Raw genomic sequence first — 14,626 nt, 5'->3', positions numbered from 1 at the left:
TGACAAACTGACAGATAATTAACAAATCAAGACCTCCTATTAGCCTTGTCCCTGATGCATTAAACAGCTCCTATGTTGCATGTGTCCTTTAGCAAATGCCTGTGCTTTCTGGCTGCACAGTGAGGTGGGTACATCCCTCCCAGAAAGGCAAAGGGATCTCTAGGATGTCGATGCACAAATATTCCCAGGAATAGAAGAGGTTGTCTCTGAAAGGAAATGGTGTGAGAGCCTTACCATGACCGAATGGAAGCTCCTCCAGTGGAACAGTGAGTGTATGGAGGAGCTTCTGGGAATATAGGATTGAGAGGGATGTATGGAAATGTTACTGAATGCCTCTTGTTTTTACAGAAAGTGGCATGAGTTGAAGCAGCAGCGGACAGGGCAGTTTTTTGACTGGGACTAACCAAGGGAACATGACATGCCAGGAAATGTGGTTTGTGGTAGAAGCAGACCTTAATATTGTGTTGTGGGCACTGCACTGGTGCCTGTTCCTCTCTGTCCTCAAGTTGTTGGAGCTGGGTGGGTAAGCCCCAAATGAGCTGCTTCTCTTTATCTCCACTCATTTGGAGAAGAACAAGGAGGAGTGTCAATACCCTTCTAGTTCAAGATGTTAAAGAGACACAAGGCCTTGGTTCAGCTGAACACATGTTACAGGAGAGAGAGATACCTAATTGCATCAAAGCCACTCTTAAGTTCATGTATGTGGAGCCCATCAAGCTGAAAGCATCCAGACAGCATCTGCTGTTATCAAATCACTCTTGAGTCGAGCTAATTAAAATAGAGCTTCATTTTTCTGAACCATTGTTTGGCAGGAATTCGAAACAGGTCTAACCCAATTTCTGTGTGTTTATGAGCCTTTATTATATCAAAAGTACTTTTCTGTAAATGTACAGGGCAGTGTTAAATGAATTGATCCGCACTGTATCACTGGAGATGCACTATGGGCTTCCTAATGATTCCTCTTTTAGCTTTTTCCAGATATACCCCAGAAAGCTTTGTCCCTTATCGTGTCATCTTCCTTCTCTCTTTTCCTTTCTATCTCACTCTCAAGAAAGTAAATGTCCTTGTATTTCTTTCTTTCATATCCTCCTCCTCCACTCTATTGGGATTTTTGTATTATTAAAACATTTACACATTTGCTGCCACATGCAAATGCAGAATAATAAGGCAGGACTCTTTATACTCCAGACATGAGCAGGAGGTCTCTCACCACTGATTCTTACCCTGTGCTCATCCCTCTTGGTTACAGGGGATGGAGAGGAGGGGAATCTAAACGTTGCTGTGTTGAACCTGCTTGATAGCAGAATTTTTTTTGCTTGATTTTTTTATTTTAAACACTTTATATCTCAGCAAATTCCAGGTGTGACATTCCTCTTTCGTAATTTTACCAAGCACAAGAGTTCAAGAGATGTAGAAATTGCTCCCTGAAGACAAGTTGCAGTCCTTGGCATCTGAAAGCTAATTCATGAATATTCTCTGCAGAAGGGGAATACCACACATAGGGCCAGTTCAGATCATGTGAGTGTGAGTAGCAGCCCAGTGAAACAGAAAAGTCGGGAAATAACTCTTTTTTCTGGTACCCAGTGCAGTCCAAGCTGTTCATATGATATTCTTAAGTCTTAAATTTATTTCTGAGCAGTGGATTCATATTACAAAAAAAAAAAAAAAAAAGGAAGTTAAGGGTTAGCATTAAGTAAAAATCCTGACGGTGATCTGCCATGAAATTTTCTCCCTGGAGATGTAGTAAAGACTTTTGAACCTTTAAAAACAGATGGAAAAATACAAAATAAAGCTTATTTTTCTCTCTAGTTCGAGGAAGTTTGCTTCTTTTAACTCACCTGGGGATGGAATTTAAATGCATTTTATATTGCATTTACTGCAGTCTATTCTGAATGTGTGCATTCAACCCCTCTGGGTACAGGCTGAGAGCAGCATGAGGAGTGGGGACTGGGGGCAAGTGTAACCTATAAGCAAACCAGGAGGAAAGGTTCTATTAGATGTTCTCAAAATTATGAAGTATTATTGTCTCCTGTTCTGTGCTTTTAGAGAGATTGTTACTCAAACAGAAGTTTGCTCTCCTGTTCATTGACAGTGACTCTCTCCCGATTCCTCTTTTAATAAATTAAAGTGAATTTAATGCTGACAAAAAGCAGCAGAGTCACAGCGTTCAGAAGGACAGAGCAGGGACGTTGTGCTGGGTGCTTTTTCTGTAAGTCTTGTCATCAGACCTAATCTGAGGGTCCTGCTGCTGAGGGTTGGACTGATCTCATTATTTATTCAGTTCCCATCTTTTCTGAGCCAGGGTGTGCAGTGGGTCCTTGTCTTTCCAGCAACCATCTCCCCAACGTGGCTCCTTTCCCAGCCAAGGGACACATGAGGCCATGGCTTTGAGAGAATTTCTGGTAAATCCAGATACCCTGATGTGCAGAAATAATTCAAACAACATTTCTGCCCACGTCATGGTGAGTACAGGATGAATGTGTCACATCAAAGAATATCTTCATGAGCTTCCCAGCATTTCCTGCATGTGCAGTTGGTGCTGTAGTTGCTACTGCAGAAGGAAGTTTTGCCATTCTAGCAAGAAACACTCTTTGTGTCTTTCAACAACAACAACAACAAAGTCAAGCTTTTGGTCCAAGAATCCAAAAGGCCAGGAAATGCATCTCAGGGTCTCCTCATCAATTTGGGACCTAATGAAATATAGAAAATACTCAATAAAAGCACCTTTATTACTTTAAATGTTTAAATGTGGAGTTTTTAGCCATCAGGTTAATGTTTTTGTATCTTTTTTTGATTTGATTGTGAGCACTTTTCCAGGTATCTCTGCCACTTGAGCACTAATTGGATTTCCCCAGATAAACGGTGCGAGCTGCAGCCCTTACATCACTGTGGTTTTACTTCATCATCATTTTATTTGTTTTTACTGTAAAGGTTAATAAATCTTGGTGTGTTTAGAGTATGAAACAAGGCAGGCAGGCCAAGAGCTGCAACGTGGAGGGGTGAAGTTTTATATGCTGCTTTCTCAAGTCAGAGGGGTGGGAGGGAAGGGTGCCCTTCGTGGTGGTTCTAATGGGCTGCCTGGTGTGTTAGTCAGCCCAGGAGTGATCCATAATCCTTAAGATAAAAAGCGTTGATCTCCCCACTAGTTCTCAGACAGAGCTGCAAGGCATTAGAATTGGGTTACCATTGATTTAAGGTGGGGAGAAAACCACCTTAGAGTGGGGCTGCTTAAAAAGGGATATGCAGCATTTATTTAGCTTGATTTAATTTTTTTTTTAAGAATATTGGAAGCCTTTCAGTGCAGGTGCACATGAGTTCCCTCTGTATTCTCAAGGAAGTTAATATAGAACTTGCCAGTATTTTAGAGAAGAACCTGCCGAATGGCAGATTTTAATCAAAATTTAGGCTGCAAATAAATTCGTGTGAGAATTTCTCAAGGCCCCATATTTTTGCTGTCTCATTCACTTGCTCAGGAAAATGTGTATTTTTTATCTTTCTCACGGTTTCCTGGAAAGGTGAGCTTGACTTCCTACCACAGCAGAGGTAACCCTCAGTTTGCAGCCACGAAGGCAGCGTGGAAGCCCTTTCTGGCCTAGCAGGATTGATTCCAGTGCATCTCAAACACCCCAATTTTGGACCTTGTGGCTTAACAGGAATTTATTGACCAGCCTCTACTTGGGCCAAAGGAGCATTAAAGACTGAACCTACTTTTTTTTTTTTCTGTTACAAAGATATAAAAATGCTTTGTAGCTCCTCTGGATCAGGTGCAGACTCCTGAGAAAACTGAATTACAGCCTCAGGTTTCCAGTCGTGCCAGCTCTCAACAGCAGCCGTGGCCATTCTTCCCTTGGTGTTAATTCCCTGCTGTGGACCCAGATTTCAGAGAGATTGTTGATGCTTTCTGCAGCATTTGTCAAGGAAATGGCTGCTTTCTTTTTTTTTTTTTCCCCCGAAGTGAGTAATTGTTTATTAATTTTTCAGCACGTAAAGAGTATAATTATAATAGTCCCTGACATGTGCTGGCTGTGCCAAGGTTTAAGGAAAACAAAAAAACAGCAGAAGTGCCGTTTTGAACCTTCTCTGGTTTTTTTAGACCTTCCTGCTTCGGACCTAAATTTCTGTGTAGGAATTAGGGAGAAGCACCCTGGTGTCAGTTTAATTCTCTGTAGAACTAATTCTCTTGGACGTCGTAACTCGGTTTAGGGTGGTGGCATCTTCCTCAAGTGTTTCAAGGGAGAGGAGGAGGTGATGAGTGCACGGGATTTTTTTGGGGCACGCAGTGCTGTACTGGTTGGGCAGCATCCTGAATTTGTCCTGGCACCCCTATGCTTTGTTTCTTTAAGTAGTGACCGTAACATCCATGAAAAGCACCAAAGTGACCGCGGGGGAAAACGAAGTGGACCCGTTGTTTGCAGGGTATTGATGGCCTGGACTGTGGAAATGTTCCTCGTGTTTGCCTTTTTACTGTTTCTCTCCTGTTACAGAGGAAGCATCCTGAGAGTTGACAGGGAAGCTGAGTTGCTTTTGAGGCTGGGCATGCAAGTTCCTCCCTCTGAGGGGGGAATTGTGTGGTGTGAGCTCCTTTCTGCTGAGAACTGGACAAAGGCAAGGGGCGCAGCTGCTTTCGGATCTATAAAATTATTCCACTTGCAGTCCCCACAGACAAGGCAGCTCTGGCCAATCAGGTTTCTTGCCCCTTACTTCGTTTTTCCCTTAATGGGGCAATTAACAGCAGGAACAAAGTGCATGGTCTGCTCAGCCTTTATTATTATTTGTGTTGTAATAAATGTCGAGGAGGCTGATGGCAGACCAGCAGCAGGCACTGTGCAAATGCAGAGTAAAAGGACCAGTCTGGTCCCAAAGAGCTCTAAGTAAAATACTAAATTTACAAAAAGGTCTTCCAGTGCTTTAAGTTCTTCTACTTTTGCTATTTCTTCCCAACTGCTGTGGTTTGCATGATTTATTGTGCATCTGTCACAATTTCCAGCTTCTTTCGTGTTTCCAACAAGAAACCTTTTGTTTCTTAGAATCTGGTGATCCAAATAGTTTCCTCCAGTATCTCCTTATTTACTCTATCATAAAACCATTGTAGCCCTGTGAATTCACTCCTAATTTTGGGGGGGGGTTTATTGCTGGAAGGAAAACACTCATTTTCTAATCCACATTTCCCATGGGTTAAAAATTCTGTGAAATGGGGTTCTTGAAATCACAGGTTCATGGAATGAACTCACTTGGTTTGCTTGTCCATTTGAATCTTTCAGCCTAAAACATCTTTATAGCATCTTCCACAGATGGGTTCTGCTTTTTATCCCCTTGCACTAAATTTAAACCTTTGTATCATAGGTATTTTCCAATCCCTTGACTGTGGAATTAGAGGAATCTAAGTGTGAACAGTGATCCTGTTCTGGTGCATCTCTGATTGATTCAGCCTTCTGCAGTCTCCCATTCAGTGGTGATTTTAAGTACTGAGGCACAGTTGTTAGGTGTGACATGGACTTCCTACCCTTACCTCATCCTCCAGCTCCGTGGTGTGTGAATGAACCCCCAGCAGTCCTTGCCTGCCCTGTAGTTAAAAGAATGAAAATGTAATAAATGACAGCTTTGTTGTTTTTTACATTCTACACATGTGAAGGTAATGGGGTAGAAGGGATTTCTTTTGAGAGCTGCTGTATCTGAGCTCTGCAGTGATGGTGACATGGAGAGAGGAGGGAGAAAGGTGAGGCTGGAGGTGCTGCTCCCCTGGCAGCTGGATCATGCATTTGTGGAGCTGTGGAGCCAGGCACTGATGTGAGTTCTGCTGTAGTGAGCATCTTGGACACTGAGTCATGACATTCCTGTGGGGTGATTCAGCTCAGCAGCTTGACACTTGCGTTAATTTTACAGCACAGAGCCCCAGTGAAATCCCTGAGCTTCCTCCTGCAAGAAGGGAGAAGCAAGATGTGTAAATTGGGTCACGAAAAGTTACAAAAATCAGGTTCTCTTTACGAAGTTTTGAGCTTTGACCTTCCCTCTGGCATCTTTCTTGGATCTTGTGGAATCAGTTTGGTCATGGCATGTTGGCTTCACCCACCTGGGGGCCAGATTCCTTACCTAGAGGAGGAGAGCTGACCTGCTGGTCCATGGATTATCCACAGGGATCTCCCCTGTGTTCAGCACAGAGGTTATTGCCATTTTTGTGTAAACAGAACTTCAAGTAATTTGCTGCCAGTTGGATTGCAGGAGTTATCCCCCCACACCCCCACCCTGCTCATCCCTCTGCAATTCCTTCTTTGGTGGTACTGGGTCTGCAACTTCAGTTTAGGCAGTAGTGCAAAAGGGGGATTTTTAAATTTTATTTTCCCTCTGAAAGTGAGATGATTTCAATAAAAAGTTAAAATGTTTGAACTCTAGAAAAAAGGTTCGTGCTGCTCACTGGTTAAATTTATTACGGCTGCATTATCAGTTTAATACATTTAGTTTGCTCTTCTGCTCATATTTCTTATAAGACGTTTTTCCAGCATTTATCACTTCCCCCTAACAGTTTTTATTGTGTTAAACCTGATGTTATGAAGTCTCATTTGGAGGTGTATTTCTTTCTGAAATAAAAAAAAGACATAGCTAGCACATTTTCTCTGCAAATAAAAATAGTTGTTTTACATTTCTTTTAATGGATGTGTGAAAGTTTCTGGTTCTTTTTAGTTTTGTGCGTGTAAGTTTAACTTGAATATTATTCCTCTTGAAAAGACAGGAATTTTGTCAAGATGTGTTTTCAATGGAATTATAAAAAACTGGAGATGACAGAGATATTTCACTTTGAAAGGTGACTACTACACAGACGAAGTTGCTACTTTTCATAAGGGCTTTTACTCCATATATCAATGTGTTTTAAGAGAGACTTGGGTCAATAATACCATGCTTTAGAATTCCCTAAATACATATTTACACAATAGACCTTAAAATATATTAGTCTATCATGTCAGCTCCTGTACACTTCTATCCGGGATGTTTTATGCCCTTAACATATGATACAATAAAACTTTATTTTATATAGCATTTTTCATACAAATGGTATCCTGCAACGCGTTGTGGGGTTAAACAAGACTTTCACAAGGTTAAAATTAAAAAAAGCTGAAGGGTGCAGGAAAATTCAGGGCTTTGCAGAGGACAGATGTGTTTAACTGAACAAAGGGAATCTGAATGGAGAATCCAGCGAGCTGGAAGTGCGGTTGGAGCTGCAGACCAGGATCCCTGGAAATGGTGAGGTTATGTGAGGAAAGGCTGCTTCTGTGTGAATGAAGGAGGTGGAGAGGTCACACCCTCGGGAGCAGCTGGAGGAAGTGTGGAGTGGCTCTGGAACAAAGAAGTTGGGAACAGGGACTATGTGGAGTCACTTCTTTGTAGTGGGAATAGAAGAAATGAGGGGAAAATATGTTGAAGGGGAAGGAGGCAGCGGTGCTCCAGCTGAGCCGGCGGGTGGGATGGATGGGATTAGGATGGCAGTACACCGGGAATCTCAGCTGCTCCAGTGCTGCTCGCTCCAGCCTGGCCCCCTGCACTCCGCAGGCACAACACGCTGACAGCTCAGATGGTTTTTTTTTTTTTCCTTGGCTTTTATAATATTTTTTTTTTAAAATTTTTTTTTTTGGTCACCCTATTCATGTAAATTAAGTGAGGCTTTTTTGTATGTGATAATTATAGATAAATGTATTTAAAGTAGATTTGGATTTTGTAGTCCTCAGGAAAAAGAGGAAGAGCAATTTTTTTCCCCCCTCGTCCCTGTCATGTGTTCGTTTTAATGAGCAATTTTAAAAAATTGAAAATAAAAGAGGAAAATGAATAGGTGTTGAACCAGCCTGTGATATGTAAATGCCAACTAGTAATTACCTAAAACCTCAATTTTCTTTCTGTTTCATCTTGCAAAAACATTTCATTTCCACTGAGTGAAAACACTTAATTTGGGGGCTCTGAACGGCGGGCGCGGGGCGGCGCCGGCGCCGCCAGGGGGCGCGCGGGCTCCGCGAGCGGCCCGGGCCGGGGGAGCCCTGAGGGAGCCCTGTGAGGGAGCGCTGAGGGAGCGCGGGGTTCGCCCTCACAGAATCCACGCAACCGCGGTGAAAAAAACACCTCTGAGATCACCCGAGGCCGACCCCATCACCCAGCACCGCCTCGTCAACCAGACCGCGGCACCTGAGTCTTCCCTTAAACACCTCCAGGGATGGCGACTTCACCGCCGCCCTGCGCAGCCCGTCCCAGTGTCTCGTCCCCCCTTCTGTGGGGAAATTCGCCCTAATGTCCAACCTAAATCTCCCCTGGCGCAGATTAAGACTACCTTCCCTTGTCCTATTGCTTGTTCCCTGGGAGGAGAGCCTGAATCCCACCTGGCTACAACCTCCTTACGGGTAGTTTGGAGTGATAAGGTCCCCCCTGAGCCTCCTTTTCTGAGCAGGACCCGTGACAGGGACACAGCTGGGAACAGCTCCCTCACCCTTCGTGTGGGTGGCTGAGTTCTGTGTCATCCGGACTCTGAGTTCCCAGCACCCCTTTTTATCTTCACTGGGTTTTATCTTTTTGTTGTTATTTGGTGGGGTTTTTGTTTTGTTTTGTTTGGGGTTTTTTTGTTGTTTTGTTTTGTTTTGGCTGCTACTCGATGTTCTCTTAGTTCCAGGTTCTTCATCTCAGATATGGTTCATAGCCCGTTTCTTCCTCGCCTTTGTTCCTGTGAATCTTGCTCTCCTGCCTTCCGTGAATCTTGCTTTAAATTGTATTTCCCCCCCCACCTTGCTGTTTTACACGAGGGCTTTGCTATTGTTGTTACTGCATTTTTAAACTTTTCTCCTTCCAACTTTGAGATCCTCCAAACTTTGTAGATTTCTAGGTTATCTCTCAGCTGAAATAATTCCTGGGGTTCTGCATGTTTTCCTATAAATCTCAGTGAAATCACAGGAGCTTTAAAGCGTTCCCTCTCCCCTGACTGACCTGCAGATAATTCCTTTACAAATAACAAGCGCTTTCTGTGAAACACGAATTCCGCAGGAATTTTGGGGCGCAGGTGGCTGAGCTGGGACAAGGCTTGTCCTGGAGGAGGAGGCTGGAGCGGTGTCCCAGGCCCGGCTGGGTGGGAGCGCTGCCGGGATGCGGGAGCGGTGCCTCCTTAGTGAGATATATGGCTTCATAATTAGCCCCTTGCATTTTTTCCGAGTGCTGGCATCAGCGTTCTATGATGTGTTTCCCTGATTAACAGCTGCTTTGCAACTATTTCCGTGTGCCACCGATAACCATATTTGTCAAGTTAGTCCTGGCAGGGCACTGATTTCTTACTAAAATGCCGCGTTTCTGTTGGAAGGGGTTTTCTTGTTCACCGCCGTGCCAGGCTTTTAAGTCAGCCCTTGTTAAAACGTAAGTTGGCTTTAGCCTGATGCTTGTTAACAGGATTCTGGGTATCTCCTTTAGAGTAGGAGTGCAGAAACCTTTCACAGACAATTTAATCTTCCGAGCCTTGCAAACATACAGCCGTACACTGAGGGGGTGTTGCTGTAGGCTAATATATTGATCAGTTCCTTTTGCCCTATAGCCGTGGCCTTCTGCTCTGGCTGAAATAGGTTGAGTGTTTGTTGATACTGCCATATTATTATTTTTTAATACACTGGAAAAAAATTAATTCCAACTTCTTTTACATACGTCATGTATATTGCCAGTGTTGATTGCTTCCGCACATGTAATGTAAACTGTCTGTGCATAGTTCATGGCCTGGGCCGCCTCTGCTTAATGAAAAGAAGTGTTGCATTTAAACAGATACAGATCCACTCAGAAAGACAAAATACCATCCCTTGCAACGTATAATTCAGACCCAACCTTTACATCACAGGTCATCTCAAAGTCTCAGTCTATCAACAAATGCTGTTTAGTAATAACCTACAGAGGGTTCCCAGTATTAGGGAATCTATTAGAGCTCTTACCGGCTGCACTCCTGGTGGCTTTGGAGTCTGTTTTCCACGTGGAACTCCCTGAGCAAATCCTCTGGAACTTTTGTTGATGATGATTTTCTTTTACATTTCTGTTAATTGATTGGGTTTGGTTGTTTGGTTTTTGTCTGATGATTTTCTTTTACATTTCTGTTAATTAATTGGGTTTGGTTGTTTGGGTTTTGTTTGTTGGCCTTTTTTTTTTTTTTCCGAGATGGTAGAAAATAGGCATTTGCCACAGTATTTTAAATTTCATGGTTTATTTTTCTAATGCTAATAACTGATAAAGTCATTTAGATTGCTTTATTGGAAACCCTGCAGCTTTGAGCACAATAAGAAATAAGGCTGTCTTTATCTTCCCCATTAACACAAAAGGGAGGGAAATTAGGAATGAGGGACCTTGGCTGTAACGTCCAAGTGCTGTGCTTTGGCCCAGAATTTTGCCAGCCTGCTGCACTCCCACAACATCTGCAATAAAGTTCCTGTCTCCGTTTTATATCTTTGACATTGAAGCAGAATATTTGGCCTGAATTTATGTAATTTGGCCAGTTGCAAATATAATCTATGAACAGTGACATTCATCTTTTAATTGGAAAATCAAACTGCAGGACAAGACCTGCTGCAGGATTCCACCCGTCTCCACTCAGTCAGAAAGATGTCTTTGTGGATCCTGTCGCTGCAGGAGAGGTGGTGGTGGGAAAGCAAGTTTATGGAATTGACTGGCTTTTAAAAACCAAATACAAAGTGTCTTTCTTTAATAGAAATATGTACCTGACCCACCAGACCCAGCCAGTGTGCTGGGTGGTGCGTGCTGGCAATCCAAGCCTCAGAGCAGTGATACAATGCTCATTATTTGGCAGTGTCCTAATACCATAAAAATTTGGAGAAGTGTTACAAATGCTACAGAAATAGTATGGAACAATGTTAGCAGCTGAGTCAGAGTGCTATTTGCCACATGATTTTTTTGGCTATACACAGGACTGCAAGTCTTCTCATCTTCCTCCTCCTTTTTCTGTTGTTTAAATTATGGACTGCAGTTGCCCTTGTTTGTGCAAAGAAAATGATCCATAGAAGGTAGGGAAGTTCTTGTGTGTGTTTGTTGAAAATATTGGCATTTTGACATGGCCAGAATTGCTTTGTAAGTTGCTCTTGTAGACAAGATGGATTATAAATATGAGGATGTTTCAGCTCAGCCTATAGGAGGAATGTTGAGAGGCAAATGCAAACACAAATATGAGAAACATGGGATTACTGGGAGGAGGAATACATGTCCAGGATTCTTTTTTATGGAGTTTGTTGTTGCTTGTAATTTTATTTTCTTTTAAGATTAAAAAGGTTGTGAATAATGGAGGAAGTGGTGCAGGGGAGAGATAAAATAGAAGTTTATTTTGGAGCGAAATTTACTACTGAAATGTTTACATTTTTACAAGGCAAAAATAAGTTTTAATAAAGGGTTAGAATCAATGAAATGTTCACACGGTTGTGACTGAAACAGCATAATGAAAAATACTGCTTTTTTCTTACAGTTTTTTTTTTTTAATGCTTAAAAATTGATAATTAAATATAAGAGCTTGCAGAACTGCAGGTCTGCAGGCCGTTCGTGTCTCTGGCTCACTCAGCGTGGGGGGGAGTGCTGAGGAGTTTCTGAAGACACAAGTTATTGTTGTTAGATGGGAAGTGGTGTTGATAGGTTCACATGTTTGCTCGTTTGGGCATCTTTCTTATTCAGCATATTATCTTAAGGTTATTAGTTTGGGTGCTTTACATTTCTGCATCTGGCACAGCAGTATCAGCACGGTTTAAATCTGTGATTTGCCTGTCACCTGCATTTCAGCTGGAGACAGATCAAGTGCACATAAATGAAGCCCAAGTGTACTTTATGTGGGGTGTTTTGCTCTGGTATTTTATGGTTCAAAATTGCCGAATGTAAACTTGAGGGGAAAAAATGCAGGAAAACAAGAAAAGGGAAAAGAATTAAAAACACCCCGTTCCTTTCATCCTCCCAACTTGGAAGTGTGCTGGGACTTTGTCAAATTCCCGTTAAAATAAATCTGTCAATTCCATCTCTCTCCCAAATTCATTTATCATGCTTTTTTAAAAGGTGTTTTCTGCTTTACCTGATGTTTAAATTGGATTCGCTGGTTTATGCTGTTCTTTGCTGTATCCCCCATGTTTTTCTTAAATGAATTAGTAATGACAGCGTACTCCATCATACCCTCTCTACAGCCACTTTAAGGGAAGCCTGGTGATCTAAACCTTTTAACCTATTAAAGATGATTTTCCCCAATTGAATCAGACCCACCACAGGTGTAATAACTAATCATTTAAACTACACCTGCTATTATGTATTTTTAAGCCATTATGCATGTTGGATAGATGATAATTCATGTTTATTGCATTGTCCAATGGATCCGTTTTGCCTACACTAGCCTGATTAATGTATTTAAAGAAATAAGAGATGCAATTTAAAAGAAAAAAAACATTGATGGAATGCACTGAGGAGTACATTGAAAGTGCCATTAAACCCATCAGAACTTTGCTCTCTGACCAGAAATGCATATTCGAAGCGTTTGATTCAAACACAAAGTGAAACTTAGTGATTTCAGGAGTGATGCTGTATTTTCCTTTCTTCTGCTGCTGTGAAAGTTTTGCAAACCCTTTTGGAACTGAATTCCAGATACTGTGTTTTAAGATAAACTCTTCAAGACCTGCCTGACGTAGGTCTAGCATATTAGGATGGTTATTTTCAGCTCTAGAGGAGGGGAGTTATGGCTTCCACTAGTTCACATGGATGTGTCCATCACCTGAGTGCTGTTAACACATTATTCCTCCCGATACCACAATTGGAACAGATGTCCTTATATAAAAGTAGAATGAATCACTGGTGCAGCAACATGTAATAACATGTGTAACAGTATAGCAGAGTGTGTGGAAAGTGGAACTGCCATTTGGAGAAAAAAACCAAATACCTTTCACTGACACTAAATGGAAATGTAAAACTCTGTACCATTGTTGATGATGCCACTGGGTATTACCCCACACTTTACCCTTTGTTTGACTAAGTGCTCTGTTTCAGGTTCTCTGTCATCTTAAAGAAGGATGTGTAGAAGGCCATCTGTAGACAAAAGTACTCTGTGGGTTTTGCTGGTGTGGAACTTTAATTACTCATCTACCCATTTATGTCACTAAAAGTGACTTTTTTTGATATTATTGTTACGGGATCCAAAAGATGTGAAGCTGCTTCTTTTCAAGCCGAGGTTTATTTATTGCTTTCAGTAAATTAGAATGGTGGCAGAAAAGGCCTTAATCTTAATCTCTTAGAATTTCCAGGGAGCTTTAAGTCAGATAGAAGGGAAGCATTCTTACAGTAAGCCAGCTCTTACTTCTTCACAAGCATTGACTCAAGGTTGCCCTTAACTGTAGTAGCCAACCTAGGTAAGAAGATCACAATATAAATGACAGAAACCCCTGAGAATATAAATCACAATATAAATGACAGAAACCCCTGAGAATCTCAATGGAGTTTTTTGTGCAGGTTGAGCTGCTCCAAGAATAATTCAACAAGAACTTCTGGGTTGAAACACCATAATTGTGCTGTCTGATTAGATTTGAGCCACAGGCTCTGATACTCTTTGAACCAGTTCAAAGTTGGGTCGGTGTTGGCTCCAGCCCCTCTCCATGTGGTGGATGTGATACCTTACCTTGCAGCACAGAGTGCACAATGTATAGCAGGGCTTTGACCATTCCTAACTTGGGTCTTTTCTCTCTTCTTTCTCTCCAATCCTCCTGCCCTCCTCAGATTGTGACAGCAGTGAAGTTTTTACAGAATCCACGGGTCCGCCAGAGTCCTCTTGCAACCAGAAGAGCATTCCTGAAGAAGAAAGGTATGGACTCTTTAGTTTGTGATCTCAGTGATAGTGAGGGACCTTGAGTTAGTGTAAAGCCAAAATGTATTGCTGTGGAAAACTAGATGTTAAGGACAAAGCAAGTGATCTGCCTCAAAAGAAGATTTGAAATTAAGTATCAGTCTCTTCCCAACTGACTAGAGCAATATTGGCACCAGATGTGGAATTGTGGAATACAAAGGACACATGGGAAGATTTTGGGTTAACTGTTACTGTATCTTTTCTGCGATGAGGACAGTTCAGAGCTGTGGACTAGCTGGTCAGTTCTAGCCTTACTGACACTGGCCAACTTCTGGGTGAAAAGGTCAAACGTTTCCGAAGAGAGAGAGAACAGTGAAGGGCAAAGGACTTGGTGAAAGTAAACAAGGTCAGGTTAAGGTCAAGCTTGGGGTCAGCCTGACTTTCAGGCTGAAATGGTAAACCACTGACTGAGTTTAGCCCTTTTCTATAGCACGGATAGAACAGATCCTGACAAATCCTATATTGTCTTAGACAGATGGAACATACTTCAGCCATTGCCTACTGAGCACGTATTTTACTTTCTGACTCATAGTGGAACTATCTTTTGTTCCTTTTTTATTTCTGAAGTTTTTATTCCACAACTTGCAGTGCATTTCAGGTGAAGTTTGCTCCATATTTTGCTACCCTCCTGGGACCATACTGCTTAGATCCTTACCACAAGATGTAAATAATAAGGACAGTTTTAACTTGGAGTTAATTACATGCACTGTGGAGCACTTTAAGTGTTGAAATGATACTGAAAATACAAACTCCAGACTT

At 42.0% G+C, this 14,626-nt stretch overlaps 1 protein-coding gene across 1 annotated transcript in view; it reads left to right on the top strand.

Annotated features, from left to right (window-relative positions):
• PEX14 (peroxisomal biogenesis factor 14) overlaps positions 1–14,626 on the top strand; it is a 71,732-nt gene that overhangs the window by 20,287 nt on the left and 36,819 nt on the right. The window contains exon 3 of the mRNA XM_032708923.1: positions 13,741–13,825. Coding sequence (XP_032564814.1) covers positions 13,741–13,825 — 85 coding nt within the window. The remainder of the gene's footprint in view (positions 1–13,740; positions 13,826–14,626) is intronic.

Source organism: Chiroxiphia lanceolata, chromosome 22 (genome assembly GCF_009829145.1).
Source record: "Chiroxiphia lanceolata isolate bChiLan1 chromosome 22, bChiLan1.pri, whole genome shotgun sequence".
Lineage (NCBI taxonomy): Eukaryota > Metazoa > Chordata > Aves > Passeriformes > Pipridae > Chiroxiphia > Chiroxiphia lanceolata.
Note: the sequence above shows the minus strand (reverse complement) of the source record. Positions and strands in the feature narration are given on the sequence as shown.